This window comes from Cebidichthys violaceus, unplaced genomic scaffold, assembly GCF_023349555.1.
Source record: "Cebidichthys violaceus isolate CVI_PGR_0920_01 unplaced genomic scaffold, fCebVio1.0.p SCAF_70, whole genome shotgun sequence".
NCBI classification, from domain to species: Eukaryota; Metazoa; Chordata; class Actinopteri; order Perciformes; family Stichaeidae; genus Cebidichthys; species Cebidichthys violaceus.
This window is the reverse complement of record NW_027176928.1, coordinates 127,736-151,204: the sequence shown is the minus strand read 5'-3', so window position 1 is coordinate 151,204 and position 23,469 is coordinate 127,736. Positions and strand designations below refer to the sequence as shown.

General features: G+C 43.3%; 3 protein-coding genes across 5 annotated transcripts; 2 read left to right on the top strand and 1 right to left on the bottom strand.

The window, feature by feature from the left end:
• Positions 1 to 6,248: 6,248 nt before the first annotated feature.
• On the bottom strand, positions 6,249 to 10,257 carry mfap3l (microfibril associated protein 3 like). The gene is made up of 3 exons (XM_068736621.1): positions 10,090 to 10,257; positions 9,155 to 9,459; positions 6,249 to 8,629 (listed from the first exon to the last, which is right to left on the bottom strand). The coding sequence occupies exons 2-3, from the start codon at positions 9,408 to 9,410 to the stop codon at positions 7,875 to 7,877; spliced, it is 1,011 nt and encodes a 336-aa protein (XP_068592722.1). The 5' UTR covers positions 9,411 to 9,459; positions 10,090 to 10,257; the 3' UTR covers positions 6,249 to 7,874.
• A 1,086-nt stretch (positions 10,258 to 11,343) lies between these two features.
• fam114a2 (family with sequence similarity 114 member A2) lies at positions 11,344 to 18,484 on the top strand. Its single transcript, XM_068736604.1, has 14 exons — positions 11,344 to 11,590; positions 12,357 to 12,603; positions 12,873 to 12,972; positions 13,171 to 13,272; positions 13,427 to 13,536; positions 14,232 to 14,366; positions 14,646 to 14,810; positions 14,994 to 15,117; positions 15,447 to 15,532; positions 15,922 to 16,038; positions 16,156 to 16,280; positions 16,378 to 16,450; positions 16,951 to 17,004; positions 17,325 to 18,484. Exons 2-14 carry the CDS (start codon positions 12,382 to 12,384, stop codon positions 17,424 to 17,426), a joined length of 1,515 nt encoding a protein of 504 aa, XP_068592705.1. The 5' UTR covers positions 11,344 to 11,590; positions 12,357 to 12,381; the 3' UTR covers positions 17,427 to 18,484.
• A 1,054-nt stretch (positions 18,485 to 19,538) lies between these two features.
• Positions 19,539 to 23,114, top strand: cnot8 (CCR4-NOT transcription complex, subunit 8). 3 transcript variants are annotated; one of them, XM_068736615.1, is made up of 7 exons: positions 19,539 to 19,610; positions 20,662 to 20,817; positions 20,927 to 21,120; positions 21,234 to 21,395; positions 21,660 to 21,804; positions 21,976 to 22,086; positions 22,413 to 23,114. In XM_068736615.1, exons 2-7 carry the CDS (start codon positions 20,701 to 20,703, stop codon positions 22,539 to 22,541), a joined length of 858 nt encoding a protein of 285 aa, XP_068592716.1. In that variant the 5' UTR covers positions 19,539 to 19,610; positions 20,662 to 20,700; the 3' UTR covers positions 22,542 to 23,114. The 3 variants fall into 3 exon arrangements, with proteins under 3 accessions (XP_068592716.1, XP_068592713.1, XP_068592715.1); XM_068736612.1 differs by having other exon boundaries at positions 20,586 to 20,817; XM_068736614.1 differs by lacking the exon at positions 19,539 to 19,610 and having other exon boundaries at positions 19,670 to 20,817.
• Positions 23,115 to 23,469: the final 355 nt, after the last annotated feature.

The window sequence follows — 23,469 nt, the reverse complement described above, 5'->3', positions numbered from 1 at the left end:
TGCAGCTCGTATGGAGCCCATGTTGGATGTTGGCAAGTCCTAAAATAATGCTCTGTAGCCTGGGACTGCCTCTGACAGCTTGTCATAGACCGATTTATGTAAATTTATAACCAGAGCTGAAATTCCCCCTTTTTGAACAGCGTCTTGAATAGTAACTTGCAGTCATTACAGTAATGTCATCCAGTAACTTCCAGTCTTATTTCACAGAGGAGCACACGTCCCACCTTGCCTGTAAAAAGATGGAGGAAGAAGCCGGTCAATAAATATTTCATGAGTTCCATTACTGCATATTTATAGTGCGTCTGCCACTCAGTGAATTCGTCGGAGTCCACGCCGTGAGACAATTGTTTAACCCAAACAGCCACAAAAGCCGGGGCCACGCGGCGCCGGCAAGGCCCGAGTCATCTAATTTAACCTTCGTGCCAAGTGACGCCCACGGAGTCGTTACCGCCAGCCGAATGACAACAAAGGCGCAATCTTGTTATTTGATCTAGTATGGTGAATTTTGTCAAGTGCAACAGAAAAAAAAAGACAAGAAAAGCCAACTGCTAATGAGAGGAGGAATGAACTGAATTCTGATGGGTTTGAGTTTGTTTTTTTTTTGTTGCTTTGCTGCTTTACTCAGTGAGGGTCTAATTGGAGTGACAGCAGGAGAGCGAGGGAGACATGATGACAAGGCAATAGAAGTGTAGATTGAAGGTTAGAGGAAAGGGCTTTTGTAAGCCTTAAATTGGCTGAGCAAATCTGGGTTTTTTTTGGGGGGGGGGGGGGGGCGGGAAAACATTTAAAACTCTACTCCATACTACACGCATAAATAAGCATCACAAACGTCCAAAAGTCAAAAGTCTCATTCTAAATGAAAAGACATTCAAGACAGAACTAGATATTAAAAACTTTTGTTTTAATTTAAATGTAATGATATGCGGAGGATATGGCTCTTCTCATTTTCTGTTCTTGGCACAGAGTGGTAGTTGTTCGAGAATGTTGTGCGTCACATACACACACACACACACACACACACACACACACACACACACACACAGTGTTTTCTCTTCTCTTTCTCTTCTTTGCGGAGAGGGTTGGGTGGTTGGATTGACAAACATTGACTCTGACATGCAGGACATTCACATCCTGGTACCTACCAAGAGTCAGTGTTTTGTTTTCATGACAGCAATCTTCTCCCAACCGCTTTTTTTTTTTTATGATTATCTTTATGCACTTACAACACTTGGTTAAAGATAGAGAAAGATGGTTTGTCTTGGTGTAGTTCAGAAAAAGTCTGACTCATTTACCCCCCAAAAAAAAGAATTGCCTGTGAACATAATCAGGGCAGTGTTTGTGTTTGACACCGTATCGTGATTGATATATTAATATATTAATAGAGATTCACACAAAAGACTTCAGCACGGACTAATATCAAATCAACACAACGCAACTAACATAATCGTATTCTCTCATTTCCTGACTAAACTTTGTTAACAGTCCTCTATTCATTGTTCTCGACTTCCTCGTTCTGTTTTTGTCTTGCAATAAAAAAAGAAAGAAAAAAAAATAATGGAAACAATATCCTGGTCGCTGTAAATAATCTAAAAGCTTGAGTTGGTATCATTCTCACCAAAGAAATAGCCTCAGTAATAAATTCACAATTATACTCTGTTTTCTATTCAAACAAAGCACATGAGGAGACGTAACAGAGGAAACCATAGCTGTTTCAGCCTTGGCTGGATGAATGAAAAATGAAATAAAATTGCCACATGACATGTACAGTAACTCAGTTGGAACATTTTAAATTGCAGACTGGAGCGGAGGACAAGCTTCACATAACGAAAAAAAATCGCGATCGGCTTTGTTGGATTGAAGAATGATAATGGAAATGGAGGGACCTATCTGGCCCCTTTCTACAGAACCCAGAGCCTTGATTAGAGGTACTTAATCATGGTCGTATTCAGACTCTCATAATGCAACAAATTATAACTTGCAACAGGCTCTGTTTGATTCTTCGGGACTGAAATTGCTCTCAGTGCAAAGAACACACCTGGACTCCAGAGTGGAGGCAATTTCCAGCTTCAGTTTTGATACCGGACTTTAAACAAACAGCTTAAGGTGTGCTCAGAATATGAAGCTATCGCTGCGTTTTTAGAGACCGTGGGTGGGTTCAAAATGTACTTCTTGGATCCATAATGTTTCAAATTGAGCATGAATTGACCTGGTCATTTTCTTAAGCAGCAGCCATGATCAGAACTTGTGATCAAAATGTGAAATCAGTGGAAAAATAGGAACGGCCTGGGAGCTGAATGTTGTCGCCATGCAGCTGATGCAGGAGTGATGTTGGTGGCGGATATCATTAGAAGTGTATTTGTCTCTCTGAATCAATCAATTCAATTACTCCCAATGGATGCTGATGACCTGAACCCTTCACAGAGACAGAGAACACTTACAATTACTTAATTCCAATAATTGCAAGTGTGACCAAGTCCGTTACACTTAGCTGTATATTTATAATAATACAAAATAAAAAGTCAACAGACTACACAATTCAGTATGTATGGAGAGTAATGGGTTTGGGTTTAAAATGAAGCTCCCATTTCAAGAAACGTTTCTACTTAATACCAAATTGCATAAAACTGCTTGGAAAATTTGTAATGATTGACCCGTAAAATAAAGCATTATCAAATGTTCCTTTACATCTATCCTTGACCCCATGAGGATTCCCATCAAGGAGGACAAGACCCCGACCCCAACCCCCGGAGACTGACCTACAACTTCCCCCAAAGCTTCATGGACACACACTCGAGCCCGCCTCACTTCCTCCGAGTCACAACCTTTCCGTGCGACCTCATTTGGCCGACGTCATTGCTCGCCGTGTTCCCTCCAGATGGGTTCTCCCTGTGCAGTATGTATCTGTCCGAGGATGCAAGGAGCCGTCGGAAGATGTGACCCCAATACCTTCACCCCAGTCCCCAGCGAGAGCAGCCCGCCGCTGTGATGCTGCTGCAACCATTATTTCCCATTAGTGCTTGACAGCGGGCCGTTTGTAGCATCGAGACCCTGCCGAGAATCAGGTCAAGCCACCAGTGCCCCCATCCCTTTGTTGGCACATGTGCTGTTCGACCTCTCGTGGACCGTTCACGGGTCCACATCTTTGGTGGAGGTTATCTGAAAATAACAAACAAGCTTGTAACCTACATTTGTTGGAAATAGGTTGCTTTGAATGAGTACAGTTGAATTTAAAGCCAAAACAAAGAGTAAGAATGTAGACTTTACTTATTTTTTCAAATCTTAGAAAAGAGAGAGAACATAGAAGATATGGAGAAGACATAATAATGACAAGACTACGAGTCCACAGCCATGCTAGCAGCTGTGAGGCAGTGCTAAATGCTAATGACAGAATTGTAACATTCTCTTACTCATCTCCATCTGCCTCAATTGTACTTTGTGTTTGGCGCTAATTAGCACACATTAGCATGCTAACACAAGATGGTGATAATGGCAAATATCATACCTGCTAAACATCAGCATTATAGCATTGTCACCATCTTGCGTTAGCATGCTAACGTGTGCTAATTAGCACCAAACGCAAAGTACAATTGAGGCAGATGGGGATGTCATTTTGCAGGTTGTAAACAGTATTGGACAACATTAAAAGTTCACCTGATGACGGCACTAGATCACCAAAGTCACAAGGTTTCATCAGGTTCCATGAATGTCAACACCAAATTGTGAAACCAATCTGGTAGATGTTGAAATATTTCGGTGAATAAGATCATTTTGAAACACATTTGAGAAACTCACTTTCTTTGTGTATGTGGGAGGTTTGAGTTGAAATGTGTACCAACTCCAGCCATCACAGTGAGGAAGATATTACCTGGCTAAAACCACGTGGACGCCGCTGACGACATGGTTTGGGCCCCTTAGGTCAAACAAAGGGGAACTCTTAGTGCTACAGCATGCAATGATATAACTGGACTGGCCTACACAGAGCCCTGAGAAGCATCCACATCCACCACCTTTGGAAATGAACTGGAACACCGACTGAAGTCCAGCCCTCACCCTCGGCCTATTCAGGGGCCTCAAAGTCAGATCGTGGTTGTACTGTGCAGGTGTCTACATATTGTTGGCCAGGTGTCTGTCTATAAGGTTTGGGGGAAGTTGTGCTTTTGAGGGGGTGGGGAAAAAAAAATAATCCCCAATCTTTACAGAGAAGAAAACTGTTTGGATTATTAGTTTGTCCTTCAGTGTACAAGACAACCCAGCTCAAAGCTAAGAGGCCAACGCTGTGTTTGGGATCATGCCAGTGAATCATGAAAGTAAACACACACACACACACAGCAGAGCTAATCACGATTGCTGCTGCATCTGCGCCGAGTCCTCTCTCGTCTAATGAACAGATATGACAAGCACTTCTCTCATCGTGTCATCTAATTCATCATCTACTGTCCTCTGCTTTTTTCTTTTTTTTCTCCTGTCTTGTTCCTTCAGGCTGATTGGAAATAAAATGCAATTAGCAACAGTTTTCTCCTGACCCGATTTTATGAGCAATTTAAATTCAAGAGGCCCAAATTTACTGCATGCACATGCTTCATTCATCTATAAGTATGAATAATAAGACACACACACACACACTCACACAAAGTCTGTGACAGGCTTTTACTGCCTGTAGCAAGCTGGAATATTAACAGCCGTGTTGTTAAGCGAGGCTATTCTTAAACGTCACAATATAAATTGAAGGTTAGCCTCGGGTTAGCGCTATTGGAATATCAGCTGAACACACTATGGACTGACTGATCACAGTTTGAACCTATCAATCTAACCAGTGATTAGACTGCAGAGGGGCCAAAGGAAAACGGCTACCCAACGTATTTAGAGCCCAAATTCAAGCACTGCTGTGGTTCAAGAATGATCTCGGGTCAGTCATGTTCTGGAAAATAAATAAAAAATCGATCGGTATTTGGGAGAGAAAATGGTCACGACGGAAACCTCTCCTGGCATGTAACACCATGGGGACTAAATGTAAGTCTGTTTCTTCTTCTTATGAAGCCAAAACTACTTCAACTGTAAATAATACGTTTGGTGTCTAACATCTACTCAGTCCATCTCCGTTAAACAGTGATGATTCAAGGAAAGAAGAAAAAACGTCAATGTAACCGATGACTCCAAACTTTTGAGCGTCAGTCTTTTTCCTCCGCTCACACACACACACACACACACACACACACACACACACACACACACACGTAGTGTCCGTCCTTTTCAGCCCGAGTTTGTTTAGTTTCCCTCGATGACACAGAGGGCACGCTAGAAATATCCTATCCTTAAAATCTTCCTTCCCCTTCTCCTTAAACGTCTGCTTTGGCTCGGCATGATGAATGATCGCTCGGACCAATCAATTCTATTTAGATAAGCTTGCCTCCGGAGAGGACAGGAAAGGGGAGAAGGATGGATTTTTTTTGAGTTATGCAACACAGAGGCACAAGGTTATTGTTATTTGGGCTGCTCTCCAGCCTGATATTGTTCAGGTAGGGCAGACTGATATGAATCTCCGGGAAAGTTATGTTTTGATATATTTCTTTTTTTATATATCGGGCTTGTGTGTATACATATAGGCTTACGCTGTGTACTCTTTACATCCATATGTAAATTCACCTCAATTTCTTTTATTTTGAAAGTTATGAGGCTGTCTTGGTAAATTTCTCCCTAGATTTAACAACTTTTAGAGCTAATGCTGTTAGCTACTTTCATTGGGCAACATTGGGCTGTTTTTTTTTCGGTTTGATATGTTTTTTTCAACATTATTAACTACAGCGTTCTGAGGGAAATAAAAAATAATGTTTTTTATTTCCCTCAGAACAGAGTAAAGGACTTTGGATCAACCGTGTTGTGTTTAAAGTCCGTTTCAAAGATGAGGAGAGTAATTATGCACCGGTAGAAGTTGTGACATTGTGTACATTCAGAATATTACAGTACATATTCTAGGCTCTCCCCATATTATGAAATGTGTCTGAAGTTACTGAGACACAGCAACACATTTCAAAATTCTACTTCAACCAAGTAAATCCCAGAAATGTGAACGTAAAGTGACGCTTCAGCTCTCACCTTCCTCTTCAACGACGATATCAAGTGTGTTTTAGTAGTGAGCGTTATACCTGACATGCAAAAGAGATGTTTTACCCAACAGCGCCCCCCAGTGGCGCATTAGCCAGGTTGCTAACGTTTCCTGAAACGACAGAAACAACCACCAGACAAACATCTGCAAGTTTCAGCTTGTATTTATTTACTTAATGTCGACTGTATGATCCTTTCGTATGACCTTAAACACATTATTGATATGACATTATTTCACACAGAAGATTCAGGAAAACATTGTATCCTTTGCTACAAAACCAGTTCAACTCAAGTTGTCCAGTTCCACAATGATTCACATTTTGCACGATACAATTTCCTTACAACATATCTCTCTGAGAATGAGTGAAGAAGCTGTATATCCATGTTTCTCAACATTCATGAGCTTAAAAAGATCTCAGGGGAGACAAATTCAAAACATTTAACGGATCGTTATTTTTACGTTTCCATCGGAATGTTAAAGAAATCTTATTTTTAAGCCTTGTGACCTCATTTAGAGACCGTTATGAGACACCTTCCCCTGCATAAGGACGATCCGCGTACAAATGTAAACCACGACACAAACGAATAAATTACAAACTCGCCCCCAAATGAGTCACTATTTACGCTCCACGCTCACAAATGTCACTAATAACACAGAGAGAAACCGCTGCATCACCTTCATAACTAAAAAAAAAAAAAAAAAGTCCCTGATTTTTCCCAGGCATGCACACATCAACATATGATCAACGACACCTGCATGTTTAGGAGCACAATTTCAGACATTTTCCATCACATTGGACATCGGAGCTGTGAGTAATCACGTTTATAGTTCAGTTCCGTTGCCGCTTCTGAAAGGTTAAAAAGTAGCAGGAGGCTCGCTTCAACATTTTTGAAAAAGAAAATCCTCAAACATCATGGATTAATACGTATTTTTAAAGGTTTACTTCATAGAAAAAGCTATCCTGTAATTATCTACCAACACAATAAGGAGACCTGCAGATATCAGTCTGTGAAGTGACATTGTTTTTGAGGCATCGTTTCAAAGTCTCCCACTTGTTCCTGTGAGTGACGGATGATTGACAGGAATCGGGGGGGGACATGAAAACAAGCGACACAATGGAATGAGGAGATTTCATTACAACATTTCGCTCAGTGGAGGCTGACTGACTGTCAAAGTGAAAAGGCAGCAAACGGTGTCAAGGAAAATCATTGCCTGCAGAATGAAACGTTGAGGGGATCCCAGCACACAAACATGGAAGCTAAAGACTCGACGGATTTAAGGCAAGAGAAAGTCGAATTCTGAGCTCTGTTGACGGTCGGAAATTGTTGCAAGAGTTGAGGATTCCTGAAAGAGCCTTTTGATTCGTGGAAGCTAAATTGGACCTACTGCGCTTCCTTCAAAGTCACATGGAAATACTCTAACGCAGGACGGAGAAGGAGCATGACTCAGACCGCAAGTCATGATGTTAGAGATCACCTGAAGCTCAGGTGCCCATCTCTAGGAAGAACAAGTGGAAAACAGACAGAATCCAACTTTTACACGACAAGATAGACGTTTTTTTTTTTTTTTTTTTGCTTTCGACTTGTTTTGGTTTCTCCTCTTACTACGACAAGATAAGAGTGAGAACCTATATGTAGAACCTGAATCGCAAAGATCTAGACGGTAACCAACCCCACAATTTGTATACATTTGTGTGTACTGTATTCTAAGCACTTATAGTTAGACACCTCCCACTGTGGGTGTCCTCCTTCTGATGGGATTCAGACTCGGCCTATACGTTGCTTTCATAGGACAGACTTGTCCTTGAGCCTGGCACACGGAGGCTCCTCCCAGCATCCTTATCCTCGTCGACCACCTTCTCAGACACCGTGTGGACTGAAACCTTGACGTCTTTGTTCCCTCCACTCGGCGGCGGCGGCGGCAGCAGCGCCCGACACACCTCCCCCCTTTCTTCGTCTCCCTTTCTCTCGGCGGAGGGAGGGCCTATAGCTTGTCTGTTCCTGGACGCCGACGTCCCGAACTGCTCCGCGAGGGGCCTCGCGTTCCCCCCCGTCTCCGAGACGTCCTCCCCGGACGCGCGGCAGTTGAGGATGAGCGGCGGCAGAGGGACGCTCCGGGCCAGGTCCTCCATGTGACGGGCGAACTCCATGGTCTTGAACTGCGTGACTTTGGCGAGCTCCAGCGTCTTGGCCGACGTGACGATGGGAATGCGCTTGGCGACCTCGAGCGCCTTCTGCAGCTTCTCGGCGCCCTCGGTGCGGAAGAACTCGTTGATGGCTCTCTCGGTCTTCTTGAGGTGGCTGCTGACCATGCAGAGGCGCGCCACGTTGAGGATCATGATGATGGTGAACGTCACCAGGCAGATGACGACGAAGCACAGGCCCAGGCCGCCGTCGATGTGGGCGACGCGAAGAGTGACGGCGTAGCTTTCCGCTCCGTCGGTGACGCAGGTGTAGCGGCCGCGGTCGTCAAAGGAGACCGCGGTGATGTTCAGGACGCCCTTCTCCTCCATGTTCCACTTCTCATCTAAAGTCAAAACACATATAAACAACGCTGCGAGTTGAGGATTAGGAAAGCAGGAAACTTTTTTTTGTTATTTTAATCATCTCCTCAAGTTTGGGATGCATCAAAAACATTAACACTGGCCCAAAAAACACAGTTAGCGTAATTCAAAATGTACTTTATGTCAATTGAATGAAATTAGCACACACAACACTACCTGATGAGATAAAAGCAGACTCATTAACACAGTTAAATGTGGTCCCTGGTGCCAAGCCATGTATGACTATAGGGACTGAAACTATGTTTAATTACATGTCACCTTTGTTTGAATACATGAATTGATTTTTGGACATATTTCAAATAAAATATAGTAAGTTAAGTAACCTAGATGTGTTATTTTTTACTTGAAATTCACTTGCTGGGTGTTTAGAAGTGTTGTTGACATATAGGGTTTTTTGGCTGCGTCCCTGTTTAAATACATCAGTTTCAGAAAAATACACATTACACTTAATTTATATGCATATATGTATACACATTTCCTCCTCCTACCCGCGTCACCCAGCAGAGTTCCTTTAGAGTTGTACCACTTGATGTCATCGTATGCTGCGGTCACGTTACACTCGATCGACGCGCTGGACCCCTCCTTCGCCACGATGTCCCTGCTGGAGGGGACGCTGGCCAGCAGCACAGAGGACACCGCCTCCGACCCGTTCAGAGCTCCGTCCGCTGTCCGGCCACCGAGCAGCAGGACTGAGAGGAGCAGGTGGAGCAGGTGGGACAGGTGGCGTTTGTGAGGCGAGAACATGTCGAAACGGAGTTTCAGCCGCTTCGGCTCACATTTAGACGGGACAAACCTGCAAAACAGGAAAAGTCAACGGTTAAGGCTCATGCAGCAAAACAGGATTGTGGAGACTTTCTCCAGGACTACTTTTATGGATTACTTTCTAATTAAAGACAGACATTTAAATTCAAACCACATTTTCCATCTGCAAGTTTAATGTTATTTTTAGTCTTCAATTGTTTTCTTACCAATCTATTGATTTTTTGCTTTTCCCTTCCCCTCATCACATTGTTTAATTAAAATAGTATGCATCTTATTATTAATGTTGTTGACTTTTAACGCCCATTTGTTCACTGTCTGCATTTGTTTCTCTTGAAAAACATTGTTTTGTTTTTTTTTAGCTAAAATAATGTTTATTTGATTTGTTCCCTTGACTTTTCAATGCCAAATAATAAAATCTGTGGTCAGTGTTGTCACTCAAGAATGACGTAAGAAATACGAATGCATGTCATCATTTAACTAATTACAAACTGTGGATTTGTTTGGTAATTTATAGTGATTCTGTAGGAGATTTCATTAAATCTGTATTGTTAGGCTACATAAATAGCCGTCCAATTGATTTATTACTGAATCCGAAGCTCATTTGTCATAATGAAGGCCCATCAGCACATTTTACAAAAAAGGAGAAAGCTCACAAACTCACCTAAACCCCCAAACACACCTCGAGCCTTTGATTCTCACGTGCTCGGACAGACAAATCACAAACAAATCCCAGACCAACAATGTTTGTAACTCCACTGTTCGAATATATTCCAGTTTAGACTTATTTTAGTCTCTGCTAACCAGCTTTAGCTCGTTTCAGCAAAGCTCCGCTCGGTCCGTTCACTTCCTGGTGGGTCAGGTGCAACTGAGTGGGCGTGGCTTCTTCTCAGGTGCAGGTGAGTGATTTCTGTGTAATCAGCGCTGAATTAAATATCGCTAATGTTGTACCAATGATAATACTGATACTGATGATGTATTTTAATATCATTTTATATTTGCGTCCAGTTAAATGTATTGCGAACAATTCAAACAATTTTGTTTCTATATTTCATTGCCGACACAAAACATTTGGATTGATGGATGATATTAGACATTAAAAAAAATTATTAAAAACAACTTTAGAAATAACTAAAGAAACATTGTGACTATCAGGTCGTGATTTCTCTTTGTCCACCTGTGAGATGGACAATATTTAGTTTACATATTAAAACATAAAATATACATTTTACATACAAAAACATTAATTCCCACTAAATTCACTGACTCCAAGCCCAACCCTGGACATATTTAGTTTAGCACTGATTGCTGAATAACAGATTAAAATGCTGCTCAAATGTGTTAAAATCATAGGAGAGCCGTGAACAAAACATTGTTTTTGTTTTACAATATAATTTTTGGGATGATTCAAATGTTATTTATATTTTCTAGAATAAAGGAATTGATGAATTACTCAACTTATAAACATAGACATGGAAGACAAACAAAAAAATAACGTTGTTGTCTTTTATTTATGTGAGAACGAAAGTTGGCAGTGTTTTCTTTTTAGTACCGGAAGTTGAAATTTAATTTTCACTGTTCCGGAAGTAGACAGGCGATGTGATTAATCCTTTCATCAAGTTATCTTGCGAGAGATAGAGGGAGACCGGTAGTTCGACAGGCTTTCTTTCAAAATAAAATCGTAATACCTCTCACCCTTGGGAAAAGTCAAATAATACGCTAATCTAAAATGTACAGCTCACATTTAAGGTGTCCATGAATATATGGATGAACATCAATATATGTTGCAGTATGTGTTCGCTCACATTCTTAATTTTACAGATTTGTTTTTGTGAAATCTCAACGTTCTAAACTGATACTTTTATTTTGAAGATGCTGACCGGAATCCATATTTCTCAATGCGACTAACTGTTGGACCTGGTCAGGGAAAACAAACTGTGACGTGGCTAATCTGTGGACAAAAAGAACCAGAGACAACCTGAATCACTAAACTGTTTACTGGATAACTAAAAGGCGTTTACGGTGTAGAGACACAACGTTACGTGCAAACCGAAATAAAGAAGATTACCCATTCGTGTCGTTGATTTTGGGAAAGGAAACCGGTAGCAGGCTAGGGTCACGTGAACTGTTAGCATCAAGACTTTGACAGGAGAGAAGGAGAGAAGGTGAGTTTGTAGAGTAACAGTGTAACGTTGTGTTGTTTTCTCCCGACTAACATCAAGTTGTGTGTTGATAACAACGTTTAAAATGACAACTAACGCTCCTCCTAGCCATGTTGCCAAGTTGTCATTAACGTTAGCTTACTAAAAAGCACCAGTAACTCACATTAAGGCACGCATAGCAATTAGTTAAACTAATATTACTGCATAATAACACCAGTAGAATGTGTGATTTACGGATGTGAACGTATGTTGTAATTCTCATAATAATCAATCCCTGCTTGTATGCACAGTATTCATACTCTGCTCTTTTTTTTGTGATTTGGACTGGACTTTAAACTAACACTCTCCAGCTGCACGCGATAAACAACATCTGATTAGTGAACAGCTGTCCCCCTGGGTGTTTTGAAATGCATTCTGGGAAATGTACGACGCCACCGTTTGAAGAGATGAATGTATATCAGAGAGTGTTTGTCTCTGACAGTTGAGGAATAATTGGATTTTTTCCTCTTTTTTTTTCATAAACATCTAAGCTGGACAGATGGACAGCCTCCCTATGTTTACTTCGTGATTAGTTAGAAACCATCACATCAAGCACTTCAAACCTCTTCAGTTCACTTCAATACAAACCATTCACTTCTTTTTTCTTTTTTTTTTGCATTCGATGCTCTCAATAGCAAAACCTCGCGCCCTGTGCAGCAGTGTATTCGGCTAATCATCTGTAATATTTACATCTTTTTTGTTGTTGTTGTTGTCATATTTTCACATGAAGGCATGCGCTGAGGCGTTTTTAAAGGATGTCAGACAGCGAAGCTACAGCCGCGGAGGGTGCAGAGGCGGCCCCGGAGATTCAGCACGCCTCTCCTGCAGAGACGCCCGACGGCTCCTCGCCGTCCGCCCCCGACACCTCGACTGACGTGGCCCCGACGAGGAAAGCCAGGAGGAGGCCGGACGTCAAGCCCGAAGCACCCGAAGCTCAGGAGATGCCAAAAGTAGAGGAGCAGCCGGCAAAGGCACCGGTAAGATACTCGACGGTTATACGGGACAAAACCACTGATAATGTAAAACAAAAAAAAAAACAGTAGTCTGACTTCAGTGAATACAGCCTGGTGCTGCAGCTCAGAGAGCTACGTTAATTGTAGTCCTTGAAATTAATTTACATCATTGATATATTAAATAATTATAATTGACTGATTCTTCACTTCCTACGTTTCTTGCTCTCCCTCTGTCTTTTCTTTCCCTCCTTTTTCCCCTTCCGGTCCTCGTGTCCTCGCGTCCTCTCTCCTAGACGCCGAGTGAGTCCGCCGTGTCTCAGGGCGGTTGGGGATACTGGGGCAGCTGGGGCAAATCCATCATCTCCACAGCAACAGCTACAGTGGCCACCGTGGGTGAGTGCCGATCTCTCTCCCGTTTCATTCGCGATGCGTAAGAAAGGTGGTTCTTCAAGATGCTTCAACTGTGTCTCAATAGTCCCAAGAAATAACTAGAATGCACCTCTCACTCTCTCTTGTCCTTTCATTTCGTGTTACCCGTCGTAATACGCACCGTCTCACTTCCTCTACGCTCCGTACACGCTTCCTGTCCAGGCCAAGGGCTCACTCAGGCGATCGAGAAGGCAGAGACGTCGCTGGGGATCCCCAGTCCCACGGAGCTCTCGGCACAAGTCGAGGAAGAGCAGAAAGAGCACGGTAAAGCGTGGCTCCACTCGCCGTGGATACACAGATGTATATGAACGTCAGTCGATACATGTGGATCGCGCATTTTTGTCCATATTGCGTTGAGCTTGTATAACAGTACGCGGTGTGTGTTTTTTTTTTTTTTTTTTTTTAATCGTCCTTGCAGGTGAATCCAGCAGCGAGACGGACAGAGCGGCGGCGGAGGGATCGGCGGCGGCGCCGGCGGGCGGCGCGATGGGAATGCTGTCGTCGCTCACCAGCGTCGTCCAGAGCACAGTAAGCAGAAATAGACGAAAACGATCTCATGTGGAGCGCTGGAGCTGAAAAACGTTCAGCTCTACACCGTCACCGACGGGTGACCGTGGATAAGTGGAGAACAGGGCCGTCTTTTAATCAGAGGGTCGGAGGTTCGATCCCCGGCGACTGCTCTAGTCTCACGTCAATGTGTCCTTGAGCAAGACACTTAACCCCAAAATGTCTCCCGTAGCTGCGTCTACGGTGTGTAGATAGATACTGAATTGTAAGTCACTCTGGATAAAAGCGTCTGCTAAATGACCGTAATGTAATGTCATGCATTATTGCAAGCCAATTTGCTATTGGTTGATCTTTTAAAAGCAGGAGAGTTCATATGAGGGTTGAGTTTTCTAATGGCCAACAAAAAACCCAGGCTGTATTTCCAAAGCTGACATGTTGAAAATACATAATTTTCACTCGATATCGGCAACAAATTGTGACTTGATGTCAGGTCGTTGTGCAGCAACTTTCCCCAAACGTCACCCCTGTTCCATTGCTTCCTCACCAGAATACAATTACCCATGTGTCGTGTTTTTATCTTTATTTAAGCAAGCTAGCAACAGAGACAACAGAGGTTATGACTCAATAAATTAAACACGGTTCGTGGTTCCGCCAAGAGCAGGTGTTCCTGTTGTTTACAAAGCATCCCAACGTGTCACACGTCCGTCTCCTCACAGGGGAAGACGGTGATATCGGGCGGTCTGGACGCTCTGGAGTTCATCGGGAAGAAGACGATGGATGTGATCGCAGAGGGCGACCCCGGCTTCAAGAAGACCAAAGGACTGATGCACAGGAACTCCACTCTGTCTCAGGTGGGCCGACCGAGGTCCCGGGACCGGGAGCTCGTTTTCAAAGTGCCACGTATTTATTTTTCCCGTGATGGAGCAGCCTCTGAAAGATGAGAGGGAGGTGGAGACGAGACTTCATACCGTCTCGATAAACCTCGGCTGTCTCGCGTCGGCTTTCGCTGCCGGGTTGTCTTGACAGGTAGCTGATGTTTTCTCTCTCTCTCTCTCTCTCTCTCTCTCTCTCTCTCTCTCTCTCTCTCTCTCTCTCTCTCTCTCTCTCTCTCAACTCTGCCCGTCTCGTAGGTGTTGAGGGAGGCGAATGAGCGGGAGGAGCTGCAGACAGCGGAGAAGGAGTCCTCGGATTCCGAGACGAAGGTGGTCGCTCACTACGGGATGCTGTTTGATGAGTTTCAGGGTCTGTCGCACCTCGAGGCGCTGGAGATTCTGTCGAGAGAGAGTGAGTCTAAGGTACGGAGACACACGCTGTCTAAAAAAAAAAGAAAAAAAAAAAAGACATTGAATCCTTGCTTCTACGTCTCATGACTCAATTTGATGTGATAAAAGCCTCAAGTGTGTGTGTGTGTGTGTGTGTGTGTGTGTGTGTGTGTGTGTGTGTGTGTGTGTGTGTGTGTGTGTGTCTTCTCACGGTAGGTGAAGTCGGTGCTGACCACTCTATCAGGAGATGAGCTGGTTCAGCTCAGAGAGCAGCTGGATCTAATCAAGGACTCTTTCTCCCTGGTGGAGTTTGATGACGAGGACGTGGACGAGAGGAAAGGTGACGTCTCTGTGAAATGGGTGATCGAGGCTAAGTGGAGAGCAGGGCCGCCTTTCAATCAGAGGGTCGGCGGTTCGATCCCCGGCTCCTGCTCCGCTAGTCTCATGTCAATGTGTCCTTGAGCAAGACGCTTAACCCCAAAAATGTCTCCCGTAGCTGCGTCTACGGTGTGTAGATAGATACTGAACTGTAAGTCGCTTTGGATATAAGCGTCTGCTAAATGACAGTAATGTAATGTAATGTTGTTTTTTTTTATGAACACCAGCACCGTGAACGTCCCGAGCGACGTAAACGACCTGAACTCATGGATTTTACGCTTCTAATTCCAGACGCAGACGGCTCGGAGTTCGAGCGGGAGTTAGCGGAGGCCTTGGAAGGTCTCAGTATCACAACCACAATTGACAAACTCGGCAAGGTACCAGCTACACACGGTTAGACAAAATAACGGAAACGTGTGTCTTATACAGTCCTTATGTGGTTTCGCGCGCTCTTGTGTGAATTTAACACTTGAGAAATTAAGTGTAACGAGTGTTTTCTCATTTCATTAAGAGCTTTTAGAGCAGAAATAATCAGATGATCAGTTAGTGTGTTGCTTGTTGTTATCACTTTAGACGAGGTAATTGTGTTTCACAATATCTTTATATATGATTTAATCACAAAATGATTCCATTGAAGGACAATAAATGACCATATTTAACTGTCGCTCAGTCCTATATGCGGCATTACGATTCAGTCACCTCAGCCGTCTAGTGTGAACAGAGCGGTGGTGATGTTAATGCCGTGACCTCTAACCTGCAACAACAGGCCTGCAAGAGCGCCTGCAGCCGGATCGCTGACATGAGCAAACCGGAGACGGAAGAGGAAGAGGAAGAGGAAGAGGAAGAGGGCGAGGAAGATGTGAAGAAAACACCGTCCGTGGAGGTACGCCTGCCGACATCGTCGACATGTCACGTCGCCACGCGGCGATCCGTTTCAAGTTAGCTCACGGCTTCTTCTTCTTCTTCTTCTTCTTCTTCTTCTTCTTCTTCTTCCGGTCAGGAGGTTCACGCCGCAGCCATCGGGAGTCTGGCGGAGCTGACGGCTCGATCCATCGAGCTGTTCCACAAGCTGGCCGAGATGATCCTCTTCTCCGCCGGCAGCGCGGAGGCCGGCGTTCTGTCGCAGTAAGGCGGCGGCGGATTTTGTTTGGGTTTGGAAAAAAAAAACAACTTAAGAATTGAGTTTCATCCTCGCGTAAATGAAACGTCTGCCTGTCCTCAGGTTAACCGTTGTCCTGTGTAAAGAGCTCTCTCTGCTCTCCAAGAAGTTCACCTCCTGCCTGACAACAGCGGGGGTAAGTGTGTCTGGAGCTACACTTAGATCTGTATTCATAATGTGAACGTAGAACTGAAATATGAATACATGGGGAAATCCCTGAAGGCCGTTTTGTTTATTCACCAAATCACAGAATCTCCTTGAAGGGATCACATTTTGAGTATTTTCAAATTTACAAAGTTTTCTCACAAGTCCCTGAACCCGTCCTTAAAGCGAACTGACAACTGACTTTAGTGGATTTTGAGTTTCTCAGGTGAGAGCGAGGCAACATTCATAACATTTATGAAGTCGCAACCCGTCCCGTCATCTGAATTAGAGTTCTCTCTCATCTTCCTCTCATCCTTGATGTTCGCTTTCACCCGCGTTTCTCTTTAAACGTCCGTCTTATCTCAGCAAAAAACTCTCTTAACACGCGCCGCTCTTCTGACACATCATCTCTTCTCACATTTCCTCGTCTGAGAGCTTGATCTGTAAAACGTTCTCGTTTCCCCCCCCCCCCCCCCCCCCCCCCCCTCACAGTCGAACGAGAAGGGAGAAGTCCTCAACCCGCTGATAACAGGAGTCTTTTTAGAGGTCTGTGTCACGGTACTACATCACTCTGGTCACACAGTCATTAAGTCACACTGTTACACTTGTATCTGTATCCATCCCATTACCTGTATAATCAGCTTCTCCTGTGAAATCCTTACACATCCTGAGGTCACTATTGATGCTGCATCAGTAGAATATAAATCCATACATTGCATATAATCATTTCTAGTTTTATTAAGACATTAAACCTTATAAAGCAACAACAACATGTTTGATATTGTCCCACCTGTACTGTATTTGTGTCGTAAGGCATTGCAGGCACAACAATATGAGCCTTTGTTGTGAATCCTCTTTCCTCGCAGGCGTCCAACAGCGCGTCGTACATCCAGGATGCTTTCCAGCTGCTGATGCCCATCGTGGAGATCTCCCACATCCAGAGGAGAGCCGAGTCCACAGAGCAGTGACACAGCCGGACGCCACCGACAAGGCTGCCACACGATGAACTGACGCGTCTTAAAAAAAACAAACAAAACAAAACCTTTTCTCTTTTTGTTCGGCTCTTACTGTGTCTGGTGTTCAGCTCAGGAAGGAAAAAACAAAACAATCTTTACTCCTGAGAGGAAAAAGTGTTTTTTTTTTTTTGTCAAACAGTGTTAACTTTTGTTGCAATACTGGTTTCATTATTAAGCACAGGAGATGTCCAGTACTGAAGAGGTCCGGATCTACCGGCTAAGAAAAACACCAATGCTTTTGTGTTAAACGGGGAGCAACTTGTTCTTCCTTTTACTATTTTTGTTTTTAAAAGAAAGGTGTGTCTCATGATAAATAGTGAGATATGCTGATGATTTCAGTGTTTTCTCTTTACTGCACAGAGACGAATATCTCTCTTAAGACACGGGAGCGTTGGGACGTTTTGTCGGTCTCTGAAGCCAGCAGGCCATCGTAGATCCAGCTAGCCGGGTTCTAGTTGACTTAAGAAGCTTTAAATGACTTCTTTAAATCTCCAATATATAGATTATTGTTCTTTTAGTTTATCGTCCTCAAATCACGAGTTTTTTTTATTTTTTTTATTTTTATGTACAACAATATCGGCTTTAAATAAGTATTTCCTGTCACCTGACATCCTCACATGTTTCAGATGCTCTACATATTCAATCCACTTCCTGGTTTGGTTTCTCTTCCAGCTACAGAATTGAAGACTAAAGACTCTTATTTGAGACGTACAAATTCAAGTCTCTAGTTTTGAAGAGAACAAAAAAAACTGTAACGTACAGTTAGAGAAATACGCAGATATACTCGTCGTAGATTTCAGACATTTTAAGCTCCCTCTTTATCGTCGTCAACGTCATTATTCATGAGACTTCAGGTGTTTATTAATCAGCAAAGGAGCGTCCATCTGCCGTGAAGGTTGTAATCGTCTGTATTAGCCAATGAGCTTCGGTTTTGTGACAATAAACCGCTGACAGCTTTACTGTTCGTCAGGTATTTTGAGATTGTTTTCAAATAAATTGGCTTTCATATAGACCTGTTATTTGTGTGTGTGTGTGTGTGTGTGTGTGTGTGTGTGTATGTGTAAATTACAGATTTAGTCGACCACATTTTCAATCAGTTTGGTATGATAATACAATCCTGTGTTTTGATGGTTGCAGGGCAGATACCTTCATGCACTTCTGATCTCAGTGTGGTCTCAAGGTTTGGATCCAGTCGTTCCATTGAAGAGCAATCTGCATGCTACAGAAAACAACTCTATTTTACTGTGTGTTTACAGATGTGTTTAAGCTTCCCTGTTGGACATGGCGACGGACTCCCCGTCCAGCATCGACTACGAGCAGGTTTTGTTGGATGAATGGGAGCAGATCTTTCCAGCCAGGTTCCAAAATCTGGTGGCGAGTCTGAAACCAGAAGACTTGAGGCTTTTTATAGTGACTCATTCGACGAGCACATTTGGGCACAATGTCCACGTAATGGTGTAAATTAGGCTATTATTGAGCAGAGATAAAATGTTTGTTTTGTTTGTTTCTTAATCCATAGACTTTATTGTGGACAGTTTGCATCAGAACTGTTTCTTTGACAAGTGGTAGAAGAAGTGTTCAGGTCTTTTAACTAAGTAAAAATGTGAACATAGGAAGTATTAAAAACTTAAGTTAGGTACTTTGAAGTAAAATGTACTTAAAGTGTCAAAAGTAAAAGCACTAATATGATAAAAAAAAAAGATCGTAAAAGTCATATTGTTGTATTATTTATGCATTAATCTGTAAATAGCAATTTTCTAGTTGGTCAATGTGAAGCCAATTGTGTAACTCTCTACTGTTGGATAGTTGAATCTATTCCAATTCATCATGTTTTGTTCTTAAATTTAAAATCTTTATTTTTACAATAAGAATTTGCAAAAAAATTTAACTATGGTTCTCAAATAAATGTAATAGAATAAAAGTTTGCCTGTTTTTGTATTTGCCCGTTGAGCCTAATACGTCTCATTTCACGTCGTTACTCAAACCATACAGTAGGAGGCGGTGTGCGCATGTACCGTCTCGATCCGCCAACACCCACGAAGAAGAAAATGTAGAATAGGGAGAAAACGAAGAAGAAGAACAACAGAAGCGCTATCAACTGGCTAGCTTGCCAGGTTACGTCGAGGAAATTCTGAGGTAAACCTGTCTTTTTAATACTTTTACACTTTACACAGCGATGCGATGCAACGTCCACCGTGCGCGTAGCAGTGGCGACACGTTGATAGGTGTGAAAGCAGAACCGTTTCATTTATTCTTTGCTCCGGTGTTGTTAGCTTTCTCTGGCAGCGCGAGGATTAGCTTGTAAACGTTAGCCGCTCATGCTAAGTACGTAGCCAGTGCTTTCGGTCCCTCGCTGCAGCGTTTCTATCAAATGTTGCTTCAAACTGTGCCGTTAACCAAAACCTCCCGAGTTCTTAAACACTATTAACGTTATTCAATTCCAAAGACTTTAAGTTAAAAGAGACGCTTTTCATTTCTGGTGTTATTTTGTTAGATATCCGATTATTATTATAAGCGACTACCAGCTAACTTACATAAGGTTGATTCAACTCAATGCCATGCTAACGTAAAGGTAGTTAATTTAAAAGGAAGTTCTATTTCATAACTATTCGTCAGGAGTTGTATCAAAATTAATTTAGTCATTGCGGTGAATGAAGAGGGGGGAAAATGCCGCTTAAATCCGTTACTGTAACGTTAGAGGCTAAATACTCGCAGTGTAACGCCATACAATAACTAAGTGTTCAAATCACTACTTCTCTTAAACGGTTTAAGCGAAAGATAATCACAATAACCTTCATTATAGTATGTTTAATTGCACGACACGCTGCTGTATCGGAGTGCATTAGCGTTAACCAGTTGTACTAAACGGGCTGAAGAGAGACTGTAACGTTAGTCACGCTGCCTCCAGTCTTTAACAGTTTGGTTTTGTTTTTGCTTGATGCAGCTTTAAATAGAAGCTTAATAAGGCAATTAAAACATTAAAATCGTATTTAAAAGGGATCTAACGTGTGGAGTTGCGTCCAAAAGTATCAATGAATAGATTGATCTCTCAGTGGTTCATCCTCCTTGTTAATCTGATGTTCTAATACCAGTGTTGATCCCTCCTCCCAGAGGTGTCTGCCTTCATCACAGTGCCCTCCTCCCCTCCCCCCGTCCCCCGTCCCCCCCCCCCTTCACGCGATTCCAGGATTGTTGGGGTTTTAGCTCTTTTTCCTGACCTGCCAACATGCCAGCCGCACTTACAGATTCCAGTCAGATAATCTGTGAAGTCTGGGCGAGCAATGTGGAGGAGGAAATGAGGAAGATCCGGCAAATTATTCAAAGCTACAATTTCATTGCCATGGTAAGAGACGTTGTGTTACCTTTTTTATAGATCATGCAAAGTGCAGTAGTTGCACGTTTTATGTTAAACACGTGGGATGTTCTGTTCACGTCTTTTTATATTTCATCAGGACACAGAATTCCCCGGGGTGGTTGTCCGGCCGATCGGCGAGTTTCGCAGCACAGTAGACTACCAGTACCAGCTGCTGAGGTGCAACGTGGACCTCCTGAAGATCATCCAGCTGGGCCTCACGTTCATGAACGAGGATGGAGACTACCCGCCCGGCACCACGACGTGGCAGTTCAACTTCAAGTTCAACCTCACGTGAGCGGACCGTCTTCTAAGCGCTTTCTGATCTGATCCACGATTCGGTGGTAGCGCTCCCTTAACGGCCGTCTGCTTTTGTTGTTGTTTTTTTTTTTTTTTGCTCCTCGCAGAGAAGACATGTACTCGCAGGACTCCATAGACCTGCTCCAGAACTCCGGCCTCCAGTTCAAAAAACACGAAGAAGAAGGAATCGACACGCTCTACTTCGCTGAGCTCCTCATGACGTCCGGTCTGGTGCTGTGTGAAAACGTCAAGTGGCTCTCCTTCCACAGGTCAGTCAGTTCAGAGGACTGTTAATCCTCCAGTTTATTTAATGTGAAGCGACGAGAGTGAAAGCTGTGCCACTACGGCCACATTCTGGATTTAAACAGAATAGGTGAGCGGAGAAAAAAGAAGGGAAAAAAAATACAATAAGTGGAATTCTGTTCCACTCAGGAGCGGCTGCTGGGGTCAACAATCTGTAGTGGTAAAGTCCAGTGTACTGGTTCAATATGAAACACCAGTTTAACCCACATCCCTGCGTCCTGCCGTTTCAGCGGCTATGACTTCGGCTACCTGGTGAAGCTCCTGACGGACACACGGCTCCCCGAGGAGGAACACGACTTCTTCCAGATCCTCAACCTCTTCTTCCCGGCAATCTACGACGTCAAATACCTGATGAAGAGCTGCAAGAACCTAAAGGTATTCTATACTGGATACAGACGTACAGGGGGGGGGGCATGTATCCAGCTCAACAGTCTGAGGCCATAGTTGTATCCTCCACTTGTACATGGCAGACTAAATTCGTCAAATCATCTCAGATCTTTAGCCATCTCACGTCTGTGTTTTTGGACTTGTGTGTGTTTTTTGCAGGGAGGACTACAGGAAGTAGCGGACCAGCTGGAGCTGAAGAGGATCGGGCGGCAGCATCAGGCCGGATCCGACTCGCTTCTCACCGGCATGGCTTTCTTCAGGATGAAAGAGGTACCGTTGCACAAATACACAGAGGTGGAGGTGGTGGTGGTGTTTTTTTTTTTTTTTTATTGTAGCTTTCCCTTCCCGATCACATTTTATTTATGATCTCTTCTCTGGGTATTACTGGCCATCCTGTCACGCTCCTCACTAGAGATTCACTGCGTCTCACGGAAAATCAATGGGAGCGAGCTGCTGTGTGTTTTGACCCAAACTCACTCTAACTTCCTGCTTTTGAAAGCAAATACACCAAAGAAGTGAATCTGTGGTGCTTGTGGTTACAGCATGTACGAATACAAGGTGTTAATCGATATCTGTTTTTGTTTTGTTTTGTTCAGCTGTTCTTCGAAGACAACATCGATGACGCAAAGTATTGTGGGAGATTGTACGGCCTGGGCTCGGGCTCCACCCAGCCCCAGAACGGCATCTCCAGCTCGGGCCAGGAGGAGACCAACAACAAGCACTGACTGAGCGCTCGCGTCTTTCAAGTGGAATACGCACTTGTTTTAAAAAAAAAAAACACCCAACCAGCAGATCCCCCCCCCCCCACCCCCCTCCTCCCCCTCTGATCTCCCTCGACACCCGGTCCCTGAACGAGACTAAACTAAATCCATTTCTTTAAATCTTCCTCCTGAGTGACTGTACAATGGACTCACAGTGACATAGGATCCCCCTCACTGGCTCAGTCGTGTTCTTTTTTTTTTTTTTTTTTTTTAGGCGCTTTTACTGAGTATAAGGTCATATATATCAGAACACTTTTAAAAACAGTTTGTTTCTCTTCTTTTCGGCAGCATTCTAGTGACACCCTTCTTTAACAGCGTGGGACCAGCCCCTGTATCACACTGTGATTTCAGACCAAACGTTGCCAAAAACCAGTCTTCAGTTCAGACCATCCTCCTCCTCTTCCTCTTCCTCCTCCTCCTCAGCGGGATTCCTCTCTTGTTGCAGGCAGTTCATTTTTTTTTTAAGTTAATGTTGGAAGGGCCTGTAAATTTACAATGTATAATTTTGATGAAAATAAAAAAATGTTTTAGCTCTTTTCCACTTTTCAGAAAACTTTTAACAGCGGGGCGTCGGAGTGTATAACTGTGCTGGGTTATGCATGCATTTCAATGGGCAAACTACTGTCGTTCTGTTCATCCACCCACCAAACCAAACTGTCCACAGTCAGGTTTACACATGTTGTGCTTACTGTTGTTTTTACATTCTACATTGTTTGAAACAGTTGTATATTAAATTGTTTTGTATTTTCAATGTAAACCTTTTAAGTATTTCATCTTTTTTTTTTTTTTTCTTTCACACACGGCTTTACCGGTTCATCTCGAGTCATTAGAAACTCTCTTTTAGATTCTGTGTCGGTAAAATAACCACAGTCCCGTGTTCTCACGTCTGAAC

Coding starts and splice junctions, on each gene's coding strand:
- mfap3l (XM_068736621.1), bottom strand. CDS start 9,410: ATGTTCTCGCCTCACAAACGCCACCTGTCCCACCTGCTCCACCTGCTC. Junction 8,630..9,154: donor AACTCTGCTGGGTGACGCGG/GTAGGAGGAGGA, acceptor TTTTGACTTTAG/ATGAGAAGTGGAACATGGAG.
- fam114a2 (XM_068736604.1), top strand. CDS start 12,382: ATGTCAGACAGCGAAGCTACAGCCGCGGAGGGTGCAGAGGCGGCCCCG. Junction 13,273..13,426: donor GGAAGAGCAGAAAGAGCACG/GTAAAGCGTGGC, acceptor TCGTCCTTGCAG/GTGAATCCAGCAGCGAGACG. Junction 13,537..14,231: donor CCAGCGTCGTCCAGAGCACA/GTAAGCAGAAAT, acceptor GTCTCCTCACAG/GGGAAGACGGTGATATCGGG.
- cnot8 (XM_068736615.1), top strand. CDS start 20,701: ATGCCAGCCGCACTTACAGATTCCAGTCAGATAATCTGTGAAGTCTGG. Junction 21,121..21,233: donor AACTTCAAGTTCAACCTCAC/GTGAGCGGACCG, acceptor TGCTCCTCGCAG/AGAAGACATGTACTCGCAGG. Junction 22,087..22,412: donor CTTTCTTCAGGATGAAAGAG/GTACCGTTGCAC, acceptor TGTTTTGTTCAG/CTGTTCTTCGAAGACAACAT.